This window comes from Oncorhynchus gorbuscha, linkage group LG14 (genome assembly GCF_021184085.1).
Source record: "Oncorhynchus gorbuscha isolate QuinsamMale2020 ecotype Even-year linkage group LG14, OgorEven_v1.0, whole genome shotgun sequence".
Classification (NCBI taxonomy): domain Eukaryota; kingdom Metazoa; phylum Chordata; class Actinopteri; order Salmoniformes; family Salmonidae; genus Oncorhynchus; species Oncorhynchus gorbuscha.
Genome location: NC_060186.1, coordinates 29,919,585 through 29,938,271, shown reverse-complemented (window position 1 = coordinate 29,938,271; position 18,687 = coordinate 29,919,585). Strand labels below are relative to the sequence as shown.

The following is an 18,687-nucleotide window of genomic DNA, read 5'->3' as shown; positions in this document are numbered from 1 at the left end:
TAATATAGTCACATACAAACGTGGTCTCTTTTTTGCTTTCTTGAGTAAGGCAGCTCCAAAATGCAGGTGTTTCAGCCTAGTTCAGTGCTTTTTGTGGTGGTGGGGCAGCCAGCGGAAAATGCGGAGCGAAGGGGTTGGTAATGTTCTCCAGTTGCGCCGTGATTGGGGAATGTTCTCCAGTTGCGCCGTGATTGGCTCAGTGTTCTGTCTCATGGGGACATGACATCACCGCAAAATCGAAGTACCCATCCAAGTAGGCTCAAGGTTATTGGCCACAGATACAATGACGTCAAATTACATATCTACAGTAGCGTGGTTTTCCTATAGCAGGAAGCAGAATGCAGAGTACCTTTAATTTATTTATATATATATATGTATATATATATATATATATGTTGAGACTGGTGTTTTGCGGGTACTATTTAATGAAGTTGCCAGTTGAGGATACTAGAGGATACTCTTCTCATACTAGACACTCTAATGTACTTGTCGTCTTGCTCAGTTCTGCACCGGGGCTTCTATTCTGGTTAGAGACAGTTTGCTCTGTTCTGTGAAGGGAGTAGTACACAGCGTTGTACAAGATCTTTCTAGTTTCTTTGCAATTTCTCACATCGAATAGGCTTCATTTCTCAGAACAAGAATAGACTGACGAGTTTCAGAAGGAAGTACTTTGTTTCTGGCCATTTTGAGCCTGTAATCGTTTTGAGCCTGTTTCAGCTGTGCTAACATAATTGCAAAAGGGATTTCTGATGATCAATTAGCCTTTTCAAATTATAAACTTGGATTAGCGAACACAACGTGCCATTGGAACACAGGAGTGATGGTTGCTGATAATGGGTCTCTGTACGCCTATGTAGATATTCCATAAAAAATCAGCCGTTTCCAGCTACAATAGTCATTTACAATATTAACAATGTCTACACTGTATTTCTGATCAATTTGATGTTATTTTAATGGACAACATTTTTTGCTATTCTTTCAAAAACAAGAACATTTCGAAGTGACCCCAATCTTTTCCACTGTTATATATATTAATTTATTATTTCCCCCTAACCCTACCACCCCTCCTCTAATTGGAGTAAATTAATGGATAACTACACTTAGGCTTCTACTTACAGCTTATACATACCATAGACATTTTATGGACACAGTATATTTTACAATAGTTACCTTTTTGTTCGTTTTTAGCTTCCTCCCATCTACAGTATCTCTGAAGAACAGCCAGTTTTGATTTCTGTATATTTTTCAACTGTGCTATTTCACAAAAGTTCTGAACCTTTCTATTCTCATAGTTTCTGTCATGCAGGTGAATGAGGACCCAAAAGCGACTTGGCGAAAACAGAGTCTTTAATCCAGTAACGTAACATACAATCAAAAAACACAACTTTCACTCGAAATGACGAGAACCGACTGGAGACTCGATCTTGAACAGCAGGTTGCCTCGGGAAGGCACTTGAACCAAACAGACTCAGACACCTGCTCACCACGCAGCATCTGAGGGAAACACGACACGACAGGGCGATACACAAACACAGCACGGTGAATTCTAGACAAGGATCCGACAGGGCAGGAACGGAAAACAAGGAGAGAAATAGGGACTCCAATCAGGGAAAAGGATCGGGAACAGGTGTGGGAAGACCAAATGATTGACTAGGGGAATAGGAACAGCTGGGAGCAGGAACGGAACGACAGAGAGAAGAGAGAGCGAGAGAGTGAGAGAGGGAGGGGGAGAGAGAGGGATAGAAAGAGGGAAAGAACCTAATAAGACCAGCAGAGGGAAACGAACAGAAGGGGAAGCACAGGGACAAGACATGATAATTAATGACAAAACATGACAGTACCCCCCCACTCACCGAGCGCCTCCTGGCGCACTCGAGGAGGAATCCTGGCGGCAACGGAGGAAATCATCAATGAGTGAACGGTCCAGCACGTCCCGAGACGGAACCCAACTCCTCTCCTCAGGACCGTAACCCTCCCAATCCACTAAGTATTGGTGACCCCGTCCCCGAGAACGCATGTCCATGATCTTATGTACCTTGTAAATAGGTGCGCTCTCGACAAGGACGGGAGGGGGAGGGAAGACGAACGGGGGTGCGAAGAAAGGGCTTGACACAGGAGACATGGAAGACAGGATGGACGCGACGAAGATGTCGCGGAAGAAGCAGTCGCACAGCGACAGGATTGACGACCTGGGAGACACGGAACGGACCAATGAACCGCGGAGTCAACTTACGAGAAGCTGTCGTAAGAGGAAGGTTGCGAGTGGAAAGCCACACTCTCTGGCCGCAACAATACCTTGGACTCATAATCCTGCGTTTATTGGCGGCTCTCACAGTCTGTGCCCTGTAACGGCAAAGTGCAGACCTCACCCTCCTCCAGGTGCGCTCACAACGTTGGACAAACGCTTGAGCGGAGGGAACGCTGGACTCGGCAAGCTGGGATGAGAACAGAGGAGGCTGGTAACCCAGACTACTCTGAAACGGAGATAACCCGGTAGCAGACGAAGGAAGCGAGTTGTGAGCGTATTCTGCCCAGGGGAGCTGTTCTGCCCAAGACGCAGGGTTTCTGAAAGAAAGGCTGCGTAGTATGCGACCAATCGTCTGATTGGCCCTCTCTGCTTGACCGTTAGACTGGGGATGAAACCCGGAAGAGAGACTGACGGACGCACCAATCAAACGACAGAACTCCCTCCAAAACTGTGACGTGAATTGCGGGCCTCTGTCTGAAACGGCGTCTAACGGAAGGCCATGAATTCTGAACACATTCTCGATAATGATTTGTGCCGTCTCCTTAGCGGAAGGAAGTTTAGCGAGGGGAATGAAATGTGCCGCCTTAGAGAACCTATCGACAACCGTAAGAATCACAGTCTTCCCCGCAGACAAAGGCAGACCGGTAATGAAGTCTAGGGCGATGTGAGACCATGGTCGAGAAGGAATGGGGAGCGGTCTGAGACGACCGGCAGGAGGAGAGTTACCCGACTTAGTCTGCGCGCAGTCCGAACAAGCAGCCACGAAACGGCGCGTGTCACGCTCCTGAGTCGGCCACCAAAAGCGCTGGCGAATAGACGCAAGAGTGCCTCGAACACCGGGATGACCAGCTAACTTGGCAGAGTGAGCCCACTGAAGAACAGCCAGACGAGTGGAAACAGGAACGAAAAGGAGGTTACTAGGACAAGCGCGCGGCGACGCAGTGTGCGTGAGTGCTTGCTTAACCTGTCTTTCAATTCCCCAGACTGTCAACCCGACAACACGCCCATAAGGAAGAATCCCCTCGGGATCAGTAGAAGCCACAGAAGAACTAAACAGACGGGATAAGGCATCAGGCTTGGTGTACTTGCTACCCGGACGGTAAGAAATCACAAACTCGAAACGAGCGAAAAACAACGCCCAACGAGCTTGACGGGCATTAAGTCGTTTGGCAGAACGGATGTACTCAAGGTTCTTATGGTCTGTCCAAACGACAAAAGGAACGGTCGCCCCCTCCAACCACCACTGTCGCCATTCGCCTAGGGCTAAGCGGATGGCGAGCAGTTCTCGGTTACCCACATCATAGTTGCGCTCAGATGGCGACAGGCGATGAGAAAAATAAGCGCAAGGATGAACCTTATCGTCAGACTGGAAGCGCTGGGATAGAATGGCTCCCACGCCTACCTCTGAAGCGTCAACCTCGACAATGAATTGTCTAGTGACGTCAGGAGTAACGAGGATAGGAGCGGACGTAAAACGTTCTTTTAGAAGATCAAAAGCTCCCTGGGCGGAACCGGACCACTTAAAACATGTCTTGACAGAAGTAAGAGCTGTGAGAGGGGCAGCAACTTGACCGAAATTGCGAATGAAACGCCGATAGAAATTAGCGAAACCTAAAAAGCGCTGCAACTCGACACGTGACCTTGGAACGGGCCAATCACTGACAGCTTGGACCTTAGCGGAATCCATCTGAATGCCTTCAGCGGAAATAACGGAACCGAGAAAAGTAACGGAGGAGACATGAAAAGAGCACTTCTCAGCCTTAACGTAGAGACAATTCTCTAAAAGGCGCTGTAGAACACGTCGAACGTGCTGAACATGAATCTCGAGTGACGGTGAAAAAATCAGGATATCGTCAAGATAGACAAAAACAAAGATGTTCAGCATGTCTCTCAGAACATCATTAACTAATGCCTGAAAAACAGCTGGCGCATTGGCGAGACCAAACGGCAGAACCCGGTACTCAAAATGCCCTAACGGAGTGTTAAACGCCGTTTTCCACTCGTCCCCCTCTCTGATGCGCACGAGATGGTAAGCGTTACGAAGGTCCAACTTAGTAAAGCACCTGGCTCCCTGCAGAATCTCGAAGGCTGATGACATAAGGGGAAGCGGATAACGATTCGTAACCGTTATGTCATTCAGCCCTCGATAATCCACGCAGGGGCGCAGAGTACCGTCCTTCTTCTTAACAAAAAAGAACCCCGCCCCGGCCGGAGAGGAAGAAGGCACTATGGTACCGGCGTCAAGAGACACAGATAAATAATCCTCGAGAGCCTTACGTTCGGGAGCCGACAGAGAGTATAGTCTACCCCGAGGAGGAGTGGTCCCCGGAAGGAGATCAATACTACAATCATACGACCGGTGAGGAGGAAGGGAGTTGGCTCGGGACCGACTGAAGACCGTGCGCAGATCATGATATTCCTCCGGCACTCCTGTCAAATCGCCAGGTTCCTCCTGAGAAGTGGGGACAGAAGAAATGGGAGGGATGGCAGACATTAAACACTTCACATGACAAGAAACGTTCCAGGATAGGATAGAATTACTAGACCAATTAATAGAAGGATTATGACATACTAGCCAGGGATGACCCAAAACAACAGGTGTAAAAGGTGAACGAAAAATCAAAAAAGAAATAGTCTCACTGTGGTTACCAGATACTGTGAGAGTTAAAGGTAGTGTCTCAAATCTGATACTGGGAAGATGACTACCATCTAAGGCAAACATGGGCGTAGGCTTGTCTAACTGTCTGAAAGGAATGTCATGTTTCCGAGCCCATGCTTCGTCCATGAAACAACCCTCAGCCCCAGAGTCAATCAAGGCACTGCATGTAGCACCCGAACCGGTCCAGCGTAGATGGACCGACATAGTAGTACATGATCTAGATGAAGAGACCTGAGTAGTAGCGCTCTCCAGTAGCCCTCCGCTTACTGATGAGCTCTGGCCTTTTACTGGACATGAATTAACAAAATGTCCATCAAATCCGCAATAGAGGCACAGGCGGTTGGTGATCCTCCGTTCCCTCTCCTTGGTCGAGATGCGAATACCTCCCAGCTGCATGGGCTCAGTCTCTGAGCCAGAGGAGGGAGATGGTTGCGATGCGGAGCAGGGAAACACCGTTGATGCGAGCTCTCTTCCACGAGCCCGGTGACGAAGATCTACCCGTCGTTCTATGCGGATGGCGAGAGCAATCAAGGAGTCCACATCTGAAGGAACCTCCCAGGAGAGAATCTCATCCTTAACCACTGCGTGGAGTCCCTCCAGAAAACGAGCGAGCAGCGCCGGCTCGTTCCACTCACTAGAGGCAGCAAGAGTGCGAAACTCAATAGAGTAATCCGTTATGGATCGATCACCTTGGCATAGGGAAGCCAGGGCCCTAGAAGCCTCCCTACCAAAAACTCAACGGTCAAAAACCCGAATCATCTCCTCTTTAAAGTTCTGGTATTTGTTAGAGCAATCAGCCCTTGCCTCCCAGATAGCTGTGCCCCACTCTCGAGCCCGGCCAGTAAGGAGTGAGATGACGTAAGCAACCCGAGCTCTCTCTCTAGAGTATGTGTTGGGTTGGAGAGAGAACACAATCTCACACTGGGTGAGAAAGGAGCGGCACTCAGTGGGCTGCCCGGAGTAGCAAGGTGGGTTATTAACCCTAGGTTCTGGAGGCTCGGCAGGCCAGGAAGTAACAGGTGGCACGAGACGAAGACTCTGGAACTGTCCAGAGAGGTCGGAAACCTGAGCGGCCAGGTTCTCCACGGCATGGCGAGCAGCAGACAATTCCTGCTCGTGTCTGCCGAGCATGGCTCCTTGGATCTCGACGGCAGTGTTACGAGCGTCTGTAGTCGCTGGGTCCATTCCTTGGTCGGATCCTTCTGTCATGCAGGTGAATGAGGACCCAAAAGCGACTTGGCGAAAACAGAGTCTTTAATCCAGTAACGTAACATACAATCAAAAAACACAACTTTCACTCGAAATGACGAGAACCGACTGGAGACTCGATCTTGAACAGCAGGTTGCCTCGGGAAGGCACTTGAACCAAACAGACTCAGACACCTGCTCACCACGCAGCATCTGAGGGAAACACGACACGACAGGGCGATACACAAACACAGCACGGTGAATTCTAGACAAGGATCCGACAGGGCAGGAACGGAAAACAAGGAGAGAAATAGGGACTCCAATCAGGGAAAAGGATCGGGAACAGGTGTGGGAAGACCAAATGATTGACTAGGGGAATAGGAACAGCTGGGAGCAGGAACGGAACGACAGAGAGAAGAGAGAGCGAGAGAGTGAGAGAGGGAGGGGGAGAGAGAGGGATAGAAAGAGGGAAAGAACCTAATAAGACCAGCAGAGGGAAACGAACAGAAGGGGAAGCACAGGGACAAGACATGATAATTAATGACAAAACATGACAGTTTCCACAGATTGTAAAAACATTTTTTTTGCTCTAAGTAATATTATATTATTGATCTATTTGACTTTTTTAAAATCACCCAGCCGTACTATTTACAGAGTTAGCTCCAGGTAAATGTTAAAATTCTTCAGCCGTTCCTGAACCTGTGACCAAAAACCAGCTATATATGAACCAAAACAAATGATCTAACGATTCTGTGTCTTCACAGCATAATCTGCAGATCTGGGATGGTTGTATCCCACATGTATAACATGCGGGATTACAACCATGGTTGGACGGGACAGTGCATTTCCTCAAAATCAAGTTGATCCCTGACAGTTGGATGATGGACATGAGTGAGATCTTAGAATCATCCAGCAGCGAGGAGGACACGGAAGGAAAGGAGAGTGAAGAGGAGGTGCTAAGGGTGGTCACACCATTGTGGTTTCCTACCTCCTCAACTACCCCAACAACATCCTGTTGGTCCCCGAACCAGACCTATCGCAGCTCATACCCCCCTCACATGACACCTCTCAGGTAGGGACCACTGGTTTAATAAAAGACAAACAACTATTGTACTTCTACAAACACGTTTGTTTATTTGTCTGGATGGAGTTGTATTGACACCACATGTTGATACCAAATATACTTTTGTAATATCTCCTTACATCTTACCTAACCCAAACAGGCTTCACAAATTACATTCCAAGCCCTGGCCATGGTGGTGCCTTGCTATCAGCCAGACAGAGTACCATCCAACATCGCAGCACCTCCACCCATCATCGCAAAAGTTCAGTCCAACAGTAAATATAGGTCTAACCCTGACCAAGTTGACAACTAGACACCAGCTTACTGCACAAGACATCAAAGCGTTACAGGTCATGTCCACTGTAATATTGTAGGGTAAAGCCTTGGCTGTTGTCTTGTTGGCTGTCAGAAGGCTCCAAGCAGAGGCTAAGCCTACTACAGGGGGGTAACTCCGTTGCTGCAGATGGTCCAGACTAGAGGTCGACCAATTATGATTTTCCAACGCCGATACCGAATATTGGAGGACCAAAAAGCCGATAACAATTAATCGGCCAATGTATTTATTTATAATAATGACAATTACAACAATACTGAATTAATACTTATTTTAACTTAATATAATACATCATAAAATCAATTTAATCAAAAAAATGTTCAATTTGGTTTAAATAATGCAAAAACAAAGTGTTGGAGAAGAAAGTAAAAGTGCAATATGTGCTATGTAAGAAAGCTAACGTTTCAGTTCCTTGCTCAGAACATGAGAACATATGAAAGCTGGTGGTTCCTTTTAACACGAGTCTTCAATATTCCCAGGTAAGAAGTTTTAGGTTGTAGTTATTATAGGAATTATAGGACTATTTCCCTCTATACCATTTGTATTTCATTAACCTTTGACTATTGGATGTTCTTATAGGCCAGTATAACAGTATAGCTTCCGTCCCTCTCCTCGCTCCTCCCTGGGCTCGAACCAGCAACACACCGACAACAGCCACCATCGACGCAGCATTACCCATACAGAGCAAGGGGAACAACTAACTAGCTAGCCATTTCACTTCGGTTACACCAGCCTCATCTCCGGAGTTGATAGACTTGAAGTCATAAACAGCACAATGCTTGACGCACAACGAAGAGCTGCTGGCAAAATGCACGAAAGTGCTATTTGAAAGAATGTTTACGCGTCTGCATCTGCCTACCACCACTCAGTCAGATACTTAGATACTTGTATGCTCAGTTAATTATATGCAACGCAGGACACACTAGATAATATCTAGTAATATGATCAACCATGTGTAGTTAACTAGTGATTATGATTGATTGTTTTTTATAAGATAAGTTTAATGCTAGCTAGCAACTTACCTTGGCTTACTGCATTCGCATAACAGTGGAGTGCAACGAGAGAGAGGCAGGTCGTTATTGCGTTGGACTAGTTAACTGTAAGGTTGCAAGTTTGGATCCCCAGAGCTGATACGGTGAAAATCTGTCGTTCTGCCCCTGAACAAGACTGTTAACCCACCATTCCTAGGCCGTCATTGAAATAAGAATGTGTTCTTAACTGACTATAAAGGTATAAACATTTTTTTATCGGCACCCAAAAGTACCGATTTCCTATTGTTATGAAAACTTGAAATTGGCCAAAATTAATCGCCCATTCCGATTAATCGGTCGACCTCTAGTTGAGAACCAGGGCCTCATGCTTAAAGATGAGCTTGGAGGGTACTATGGTGTTGAATGTTGAGCTATAGTCAATGAACAGCATTCTTACATAGGTATTCCTCATGTTCAGGTGGGATAGGTCAGTGTGATGGTGATTACATCGTCTGTGGACATATTTGTGTGGTAAGCAAATTTAAGTGTATCTAGGTTGACAGGTAAGGTGGAGGTGATAGGATCCTTGACTAGTCTCTCAAAGCACTTCATGATGGCTAGGGATTCCGTCTGGACCGGACCGGCAGCTTTGCGAGGGTTAACACGTTTAAATATCTTACTCACATCGGTCACAGAGAAGGAGAGCCCACAGTCCTTGGTAGCGGGCCGCATCGGTGGCACTGTATTATCCTCGAAGCGGGCAAAGAAGGTTTTTAGTTGTTCTGGAAGCAAGATGTCGGTGTCCGTGACGTGGCTGGTTTTACTTTTATTGTCCATGAAAGTCTGTAGACCCTGCCACATACGTCTCGTGTCTGAGCTGTTGAATTGCAACTCCACTTTGCCTCTATACTGACATTTCGCTTGTTTGATTGCCTTGCGGAGGGAATAACTACACGGTTTATATTCGGCCATATTCCCAGTCACCTTTCCATGGTTAAATTTGGTGGTTCAGGCTTTCAGTTTTGCGCAAATGCCGCCATCTATCCACTGTTTCTAGTTAGGGTAGGTTTTAATAAACACACTTGGTACAACATCTCCTATACACTTCCTTATACACTCAATCAGTGCATACGACGATACTATTCTCTGAGGCTACCCAGAACATATCCCAGTCCGCGTGATTAAAACAATCTTGAAGCGTGGATTCCGATTGGTCAGACCAGCGTTGAATAGTCCTTAGCACGGGTACTTCTTGTTTGAGTTTCTGCCTATAGGAAAGGAGGAGCAAAGTGGAGTCAGGGTCAGATTTGCTGAAAGGGGGTGGGGGAGGGCCTTGCAAGCATTGCGGAAGTTAGTGTAGCAATGATCCAGTGTTTTTCCAGCGTGAGTGCTACAGCCGATATGCTGATAGAATTTAGGTAGCTTTGTTAAAATCCACAGCTATAATAAATGCAGCTTCAGCATATATGGTTTACAGTTTGCATAAAGTCCAGTGAAGTTCCTTGAGGGCCGTCGTGCGATCGCCTTGAGGCGGGATATACACGGTTGTGACAATAACCGAAGACAATTCTCTTGGGAGATAATACGGTCGGCATTTGATTGTAAAGAATTCTAGGTCAGGTGAACAAAATGACTTGAGTTCCTGTATGTGGTTAAAATGACACCATGAGTCATTAATCATGTGTCACAGGCCGGCTCATAGCCTTTAGCAAAAATGAGGGGACGCGAACAACAGGTATAAACCAATTAAAAAAATATATTTCATGAAAACGAAACTATTAACTTTAAACTTAGAAAAAGGAATGAGGTGTGGAAGTATCATAATGTAAGGTGTATGTAAAGTGCATGGATGCGTGAATCTGTGTGTGTGAATGACTGAGTGAAAACTATGCAAAACCGGATGTAACTCTAAGCCAGATGCTTGATGTAAGTATGTGACAGATGCTGTATATAACTCTCAGCAGGTTTTTGGATATAACTCTCAGCAGGATGCTGGATATAACTCTCAGCCAGATGCTGGATGTAACTCTCAGCCAGATGCTGGATGTAAGTATGTGACAGATGCTGGATATAACTCTCAGCAGGATGCTGGATGTAACTCTTTGCCAGATGCTGGATGTAAATATGAGCCGGACGCTGTATATACCTCTCAGCTGTATTCTGGATGTAAATCTGAGCCAATGGTGGAACAAACTCCCTCACGACGCCAGGACAGCGGAGTCAATCACCACCTTCCGGAGACACCTGAAACCCCACCTCTTTAAGGAATACCTAGGATAGGATAAAGTAATCCTTCTAACCCCCCCCTTTAAGATTTAGATGCACTATTGTAAAGTGGCTGTTCCACTGGATGTCATAAGGTGAATGCACCAATTTGTAAGTCGCTCTGGATAAGAGCGTCTGCTAAATGACTTAAATGTAAATGTAAATGTAAATCTGAGCCGGATGCTGGATGTAAATCTGAGCTGGATGCTGGATGTAAATCTGAGCCAGATGCTGGATGTTAATCTGAGCCGGATGCTGGATGTAAATCTGAGCCATATGCTGGATGTAAATCTGAGCCGGATGCTGTATATTTCGTGGGGCAAAAAAGTATTTAGTCAGCCACCAATTGTGCAAGTTCTCCCACTTAAAAATATGAGAGAGGCAGGCCTGTAATTTTCACCATAGATACACTTCAACTATGACAGACAAAATGAGACAAAAAAATCCAGAAAATCACATTGTAGGATTTTTAATGAATTTATTTGCAAATTATGGTGGAAAATAAGTATTTGGTCAATAACAAACAAGCAAGATTTCTGTCCTCCACTCGTTACCTGTATTAATGGCACCTGTTTGAACTTGTTATCAGTATAAAAGACACTTGTCCACAACCTCAAACAGTCACACTCCAAACTCCACTATGGCCAAGACCAAAGAGCTGTCAAAGGACACCAGAAACAGAAGTGTAGACCTGCACCAGGCTGGGAAGACTGAATATGCAATAGGTAAGCAACTTGGTTTGAAGAAATCAACTGTGGGAGCAATTATTAGGAAATGGAAGACATACAAGACCACTGATAATCTCCCTCGATCTGGGGCTCCACGCAAGATCTCACCCCGTGGGGTCAAAATGATCACAAGAACGGTGAGCAAAAATGCCAGAACCACACAGGGGGACCTAGTGAATGACCTGCAGAGAGCTGGGACCAAAGTAACAAAGTAACAAAGTAACACTACGCCGCCAGGGACTCAAATCCTGCAGTGCCAGACGTGTCCCCCTGCTTAAGCCAGTACATGTCCTGGCCCGTCTGAAGTTTGCTAGAGAGCATTTGGATGATCCAGAAGAAGATTGGGAGAATGTCACATGGTCAGATGAAACCAAAATAGAACTTTTTGGTAAAAACTTAACTCATCGTGTTTGGAGGACAAAGAATGCTGAGTTGCATCCAAAGAACACCATACCTACTGTGAAGCATGGGGGTGGAAACGTCATGCTTTGGGGCTGTTTTTCTGGAAAGGGACCAGGACGACTGATCCGTGTAAAGGAAAGAATGAATGGGGCCGTGTATTGTGAGATTTTGAGTGAAAACCTCCTTCAATCAGCAAGGGCATTGAAGATGAAAAGTGGCTGGGTCTTTCAGCATGACAATGATCCCAAACACACCGCCCGGGCAACAAAGGAGTGGCTTCGTAAGAAGCATTTCAAGGTCCTGGAGTGGCCTAGCCAGTCTCCAGATCTCAACCCCATAGAAAATCTTTAGAGGGAGTTGAAAGTCCGTGTTGCCTCGCAACAGCCCCAAAACATCACTGCTCTAGAGGAGATCTGCATGGAGAAATGGACCAAAAAAAAACGTTTGACCTCTGTCATTGCCAACAAAGGGTATATAACAAAGTATTGAGATAAACTTTTGTTATTGACCAAATACTTATTTTCCACCATAATTTGCAAATAAATTAATTACAAATCCTACAGTGTGATTTTCTGGATTTTTTTTCTTCTCATTTGTCTGTCATAGTTGAAGTGTACCTATGATGAAAATGACAGGCCTCTCTCATCTTTTTAAGTGGGAGAACTTGCACAATTGGTGGCTGACTAAATACTTTTTTGCCCCACTGTAATTCTCAGCTGTATTCTGGATGTAACTCTCAGCCAGATGCTGGATGTAAGTATGTGAATGATGCTGGATGTTAATGTAACTCTGAGCTGGATGTAACTCTGAGCCGGATGCTGAATATTGTAACTCTGACTTGGATGATATTCTGGATGGAACATCCAGCTAAGTGTTACAGCTCCTACTGGATGTCAGGGCAGAGTGAGACGTATAATAATTTTTGTCGCCCACAACCATTTTACATTTCCACGTAGAGCCAACTGGCTCCTTCAGTTCGGGAAAATTTGATTTGATCTATAAACATTGATTTTGGAAAAGCAAAAAGTGGGATGATTGATAACCAATGACCGTCACACGCGATCTGTGGTAGTTTCCACGTACATTTTACTCTCCATTTGTCATTTCAGTCGGGTTGTTTATTCCACGAGCCTCGAAACAGGATCACTCCGTCGACATTCTCCTGCGTGGTGCGCAGTAAGTCAATGATTTATTTTTCTGTAGTTTTCAAAAACATTATTATCACGATCATCAATACAAGTCATAGCACTACGCTTTACGAAACCATTGTCTTATGTTGCCTATTTGTATTTATTATAGCCGCACAGGACTCTTTTGTAGTCTTAAAGTTTGATACAGCCTATGCATTTGTGAACGTCAAATGCGCTCATGAATTGGTTGCATATGATAAAGACACAGTCGCCACACTTTTGTCAGAATTGGGAGCTAGCCTACTTTCATTTCGTGTAATAGACTCGTCTACTCTTTCTATATGCTGACGATTTAAAACGTAGGCCTACTCTGTGCCGTTTTTGATCATTTAAATTAGCCTAATGATATACCCATTTTGATTATTGAATAGTATACTAGATAATGCTCGATGATTTTAGCTCAACTGTTTAACCCCACCATTATACATTCCCCATGGTCTTAGTTCACCCCATCATAACCCAAATAGTATGGCTTAGAAAAAATGAAAACGAACTACCCACTGGGCTAACACTGGCTGAATCAACGTGGTTTCCATGTCATTTCAATTCAATTACGTTGAACCAACGTGGAATTGAAGTTGATTTGATGTCTTTGCCCAGAGGGTAGTTTCAAAATATGGTTAAAACTTTCATGTTTACCTAATGGACTGCTAGTCCTTGCATTCATAGCCATCTATTAATTTGAGATCGGTTACATTTATTCAGCTCTATCCCTCAGCTTTATGGCAAATCAAGTGGCGGGGCTGCTCTTTTTTGTTTTTCGAGTTAAGGAGCCGGCCTTAAATTGAAGTTTTCAGCAGGAGGTCACTAGTCAGGCATGCCTCTTTGTGACCGTGATGATATAATAGCTTTGGCTACTACACATAGACTAATGCATAGCCTACTTGGCCTTCCAATTTGCATGGTTGTCTTGCGTTGTACTTTTGCAGTAGTGGCACCTTGCAAAGCGGTAACACTTTTCTTAAAACTATTCTTTATAATTTGTTATAAGCAGTATGAGCCAATTATTATAAGGTTCATGATATGTAAAGTATCTATGTATCAAGACACAGGATTATAACCACATCATAATGCATAATACCTGCAGTAAAGTGTTACCATCTTGTAGACCCTAAGATTATTTGTATTTATCTCAGTGTATAGACAATGGCAACTGCTCTAAGTGGCCATAACCCAGGTGGACGCGGACCAAACCAACGCAAAGGTCGGATTTTAGGCATTATTGATGCCATTCAGGATGCAGTCGGACCCCCAAAACAGGCGGCTGCTGACCGCCGAACAGTTGAAAAAACTTGGAAACTTATGGACAAAGTGGTACGTTTGTTTCAATTCAATTGCATCATTTATGCTTCAAATGAGCTTATACCTGCAGTAGACTGACTTTTCCTCCCTATTTGATCGAATGCTTTCCAGTTTCAATAACGTAAACCTAAATTGCCTTTCCCCCTATGTGTGCAGGTCCCCCTATGTGTGCAGGCAAATTAGGGGTTGTTTAATCATTAGGTTTTAAGCATTGGTCAAAATACAATGTTGTTATTTTAGTTAAGATTTAATATATTGGGATGAACATGAGTCAAAGGGAAATTGCAATTGTAGCTCAGTTAGGCAGAATGCAACAAACAGAATTAACATGTCTGAACTATCCTCCTAATAATTCATGGTATTGCAAACTTCTCTCCGCAGGTTCGTCTCTGTCAGAACCCTAGACTACAGCTGAAAAACAGCCCCCCATACATCTTGGATATCTTACCTGACACGTACCAGCATCTGCGGCTAATTCAGTGCAAATATGAGGAGAGCCAGAGACTGACTCAGCTCAGCGAGAATGATTACTTTAAGGTCTACATTGAAAGCCTAATGAAGAAATCGAAAAGGGCTATCCGGCTTTTCAAAGAAGGCAAGGAGAGGATGTATGAGGAGCAGTCCCAGGACAGGTAAGGAAAAGAAGGTCTACGTGTGTTTTGAGTATAAGTTTACCATGCCTCTGTTTGGTGAATATCCTATGTTACTGTTGCTATTGGTGTTGTTTCCATCACTTGAGGCAGGCGCACGTGGTGTAAATACAGAGCATTCAGAATGTATATACACACATGGACTTTTTCCACATTTTGTTGTGTTACAAGGTGGGATTAGAATGGATTTAATTGTCATTTTTTTGGTCAACGATCTACACAATACTCTAATATCAAAGTCTTAAGAAATTCTAACATTTATAAAAAAGAAATAAAACACAAATATACAGTATCTTGATTAGATAAGTTGTCAACCCCCTGAGTCAATACATGTTAGAATCACCTTTGGCAGCGATTACAGCTGTGAGTCTTTCTGGGTAAGTCTCTTAAGAGCTTTGCATACCTGGATTATACAATATTTGCACATTATTCATTCAAAAATTCTTCAAGTTCTGTCTAGTTGGTTTTTGATCATTGCCAGACAGCCATTTTCAAGTCTTGCTGATTTGACTCAAAACTGTAACGAGGCCACTAAGGAACATTCAATTAGGTCTTGGTAAGAAATTACATTTTATATTTGGCCTATTTGGTTTTAGGTTATTGTCCTGCTGGGAGGTACATTTGTCCCCCAGTGTCTGTTGGAAAGCAGACTGAATCAGGTTTTCCTCTAGGATTTCCCTGTGCTTAGCTCTATTCCATTTCTTTTTATCATAAAAAACTCCCTTGTCCTTGTCGATGACAAGCATACCCATAACATGATACAGCCACCACCATGCTTGAAAATATGAAGAGTGGTACTCAGTGATGTGTTGTGTTGGATTTGCTCCATTCATAACGCTTTGTATTCAGGACATAAAGTTAATTTCTTTGCCACTTTTTTTTGCAGTTTTACTTGAGTGACTTATTGCAAACAGGATGCATGTTTTGGAATATTTTTATTCTGTACAGGCTTACTTCTTTTCACTCTGTCTGTCAATTTGGTTAGTATTGTGGAGTAGCTCCAATGTTGTTGACCCATCCTCAGTTTTCTCCTATCACAGCCATTAAACATGAACCTAATGGTGAAATCCCTGAGAGGTTTCCTTCCTTTACATCAACTGAGTTAGGGAGGATGCCTGTATAATTGTAGTGACTGGGTGTATTGATACACCATCCAAAGTGTAATTAATGACTTTACCATGCTCAAAGGGATATTCAGTGTTGGCTTATTTTATTTTTTACCAATCTACCAATACAGTAGGTGCCCTTCTTTTCGATATCCAGCATCTGGCTACAACAATATGTAGAAAAAGTCAAGGGGTGTGAATACTTTTTGTAGGCACATTACATGTATGCAGTGTGATTAACACTAGCAGAGCTCGTGCACGTGTTTACATCGTGTGCGCATGCCTCAGATGATAGAAAGAAACCAGTAAGTGCCAGCATTTTGAAATGTTGGTTTTATGATACTTTCCTGTGGATATTTTGTCTTAAATGTAGAGTAAGTTCTATGGACAGTGACAGGGAATATAGGCCTAAATTGGGAAAGGAAATACTGGTTTGAGCCAGTGGTCCACCACGCATGAGCACTGTCACCCACTTTAATTGTTCTTATGGTATGTGCTACGCAAAAACATCTCATTTGTGCATCGCACTGGGCACACATTGGTTTAATCAACGTTGTTTCCACCTAATTTCAATGCAATTATGTTGAATCTATGTGGAATAAACGTTGAATTGACATCTGTGTCAAGTGAGATGTTACCTCCCATAAATACTAAATTATTTAACTGGACTTCACTCCATGATCTGCAGTTACTAGTGAAATAATTGACAATTGTGTGGTGTAGGGGTTGACCGAACACACAGGGACCATAAATAGGCAGGATGATAACTGCACAAATGCTATTGAGACAGGTTTCAGTAAAAAATAAAGGCTTTAAATTAAAAACATAGAAATACACTACATGCTCAAAAGTGTGTGGACACTCGCTCGTCAAACTAATTCCAAAATCATGGACATTAATATGGAGTTGGTACCCCTTTGCTGCTACAACAGCCTCTTATGGGAAGAATTTCCTGTCTTAGGTCTCTCTTTATGTAGTGTTGTGTTGTCTCTCTTGTCGTGATATATAGATTTAAAAAAAATCCCAGCACCCGTCCCCACAGGAGGCCTTTTTGCCTTTTGGTAGGCCGTCATTGTCAATAAGAATTTGTTCTTAACTGACTTGCCTAGTTAAATAAAGGTTAAATAAATAAAATAAATGTTGGAACATTGCTGCGGGGACTTGCTTCCATTCAGCCACAAGAGCATTAGTGAGGTCGGCGCTGATGTTGGGTGATTTGGCCTGGCTCGCAGTCAGGGTTCAAATTCATCCCAAAGGTATTCGATGGGGTTGAGGTCAGCGTTCTGTGCAGGCCAGTTCTTCCACACCGATCTCAACAAACCATTTCTGTATGGACCTCGCTTTGTGCATGGGGGCATTGTCATGCTGAAACAGGAAAAGGGCCTTCCCCAAACTGTTGCCACAAAGTTGGAAACACAGCATATAGAATTTCATTGAACGCTGTAGCATTAAGATTTCCCTTCACTGAAACTAAGGGGTCTAGCCCGAACCATGAAAAACAGCCCCAGACCATTATTCCTCCTCCACAAACTTTACAGTTGGTACTATGCATTGGGGCAAGTACAGTTCTCCTACATCCGCCAAACACAGATTAGTCCGTCGGACTGCCTGATGAAGCGTGTCTCATCACTCCAGCCGACGCTTGGCATTGTGCATGGTGATCTTAGGCTTGTGTGCAGTTGCTCAGCCCTTGAAACAGTTATTGTGCTGACATTGCTTCCATAGGCAGTTTGGAACTCGGTAGTGAGTGTTGCAACCAAGGACAGACGATTTTTACGCGCTACGTGCTTCAGCACTCTGCAGTCCTGTTCTGTGAGCTTGTGTGGCCTACCACTTCGTGGCTGAGCCATTGTTGCTCCTAGATGTTTCCACTTCACAATAACAGCACTTACAGTTGGCCGGGGCAGCTCCAGCAGGGCAGAAATTTGACGAACTGACTTGTTGGAAAGGTGGCATCCTATGACGGTGCCACGTTGAAAGTCACTGAGCTTTTCAGTGCAGGCCGTTCCACCGCCATTGCTTGTCTATGGAGATCGCATGGCTGTGTACTCGATTTTATACACCTGTCAGCAACGGGTGTGGTTGAAATTGCTGAATCCACTAATTTGAAGGGGTGTCCACATACTTCTGTATATAGTGTACATGATTAAACTTCCCTTAAAAGGCCTAGCTCTGTCTGGGTATAAAATGACTTAATCATCAACACTTGACTCAAACACTAAAGTTAATTGAGCTGTGGAGAGCCTTCAGCAGGCCATGCTAGTGTTCTGGTGCCAAGCTCTCAGTGCTGCACAGGCGCTGCCAACTTAGCCCATAACTAGGTCAGGTGACCTGTAGCACAAAGGATTATGGGAGCTGTAGCTGGTGGCCATCTTTGGTCAGACCCCCCCCCCTTGTGACACCACAATTGAAAATACTGAGAAAACAAGTGGCTTTTACTCTGCACTTCAACCAGTCTTTACATCAAATAGACTTGTATCAATACAATTTCTTGCAGAAGAATACAAACTGTGTGATTGTATTGATCATATCGACCCTGATAGTCGTAACATTTTTTTGGGGGAAAACCAGGAGCAATTGT

The 18,687-nt window shown here is 44.3% G+C and overlaps 1 protein-coding gene across 4 annotated transcripts in view; it reads left to right on the top strand.

Moving 5' to 3' along the window:
* The first annotated feature begins 10,467 nt into the window (after window positions 1-10,467).
* Window positions 10,468-18,687, top strand: part of cblb (Cbl proto-oncogene B, E3 ubiquitin protein ligase) — a 175,281-nt gene continuing 167,061 nt past the window's right edge. Inside the window, exons 1-4 of one of the 4 annotated variants that reach the window (XM_046297737.1) lie at window positions 10,468-10,485; window positions 12,968-13,034; window positions 14,185-14,362; window positions 14,732-14,982. In XM_046297737.1, coding sequence (XP_046153693.1) covers window positions 14,195-14,362; window positions 14,732-14,982 — 419 coding nt within the window. In that variant the 5' untranslated portion in view covers window positions 10,468-10,485; window positions 12,968-13,034; window positions 14,185-14,194. Of the gene's footprint in view, window positions 10,486-12,563; window positions 12,612-12,631; window positions 13,035-14,184; window positions 14,363-14,731; window positions 14,983-18,687 lie in introns of those variants that run through there. The other 3 variants (XM_046297736.1, XR_006831710.1, XM_046297735.1) reach the window with 3 other exon arrangements.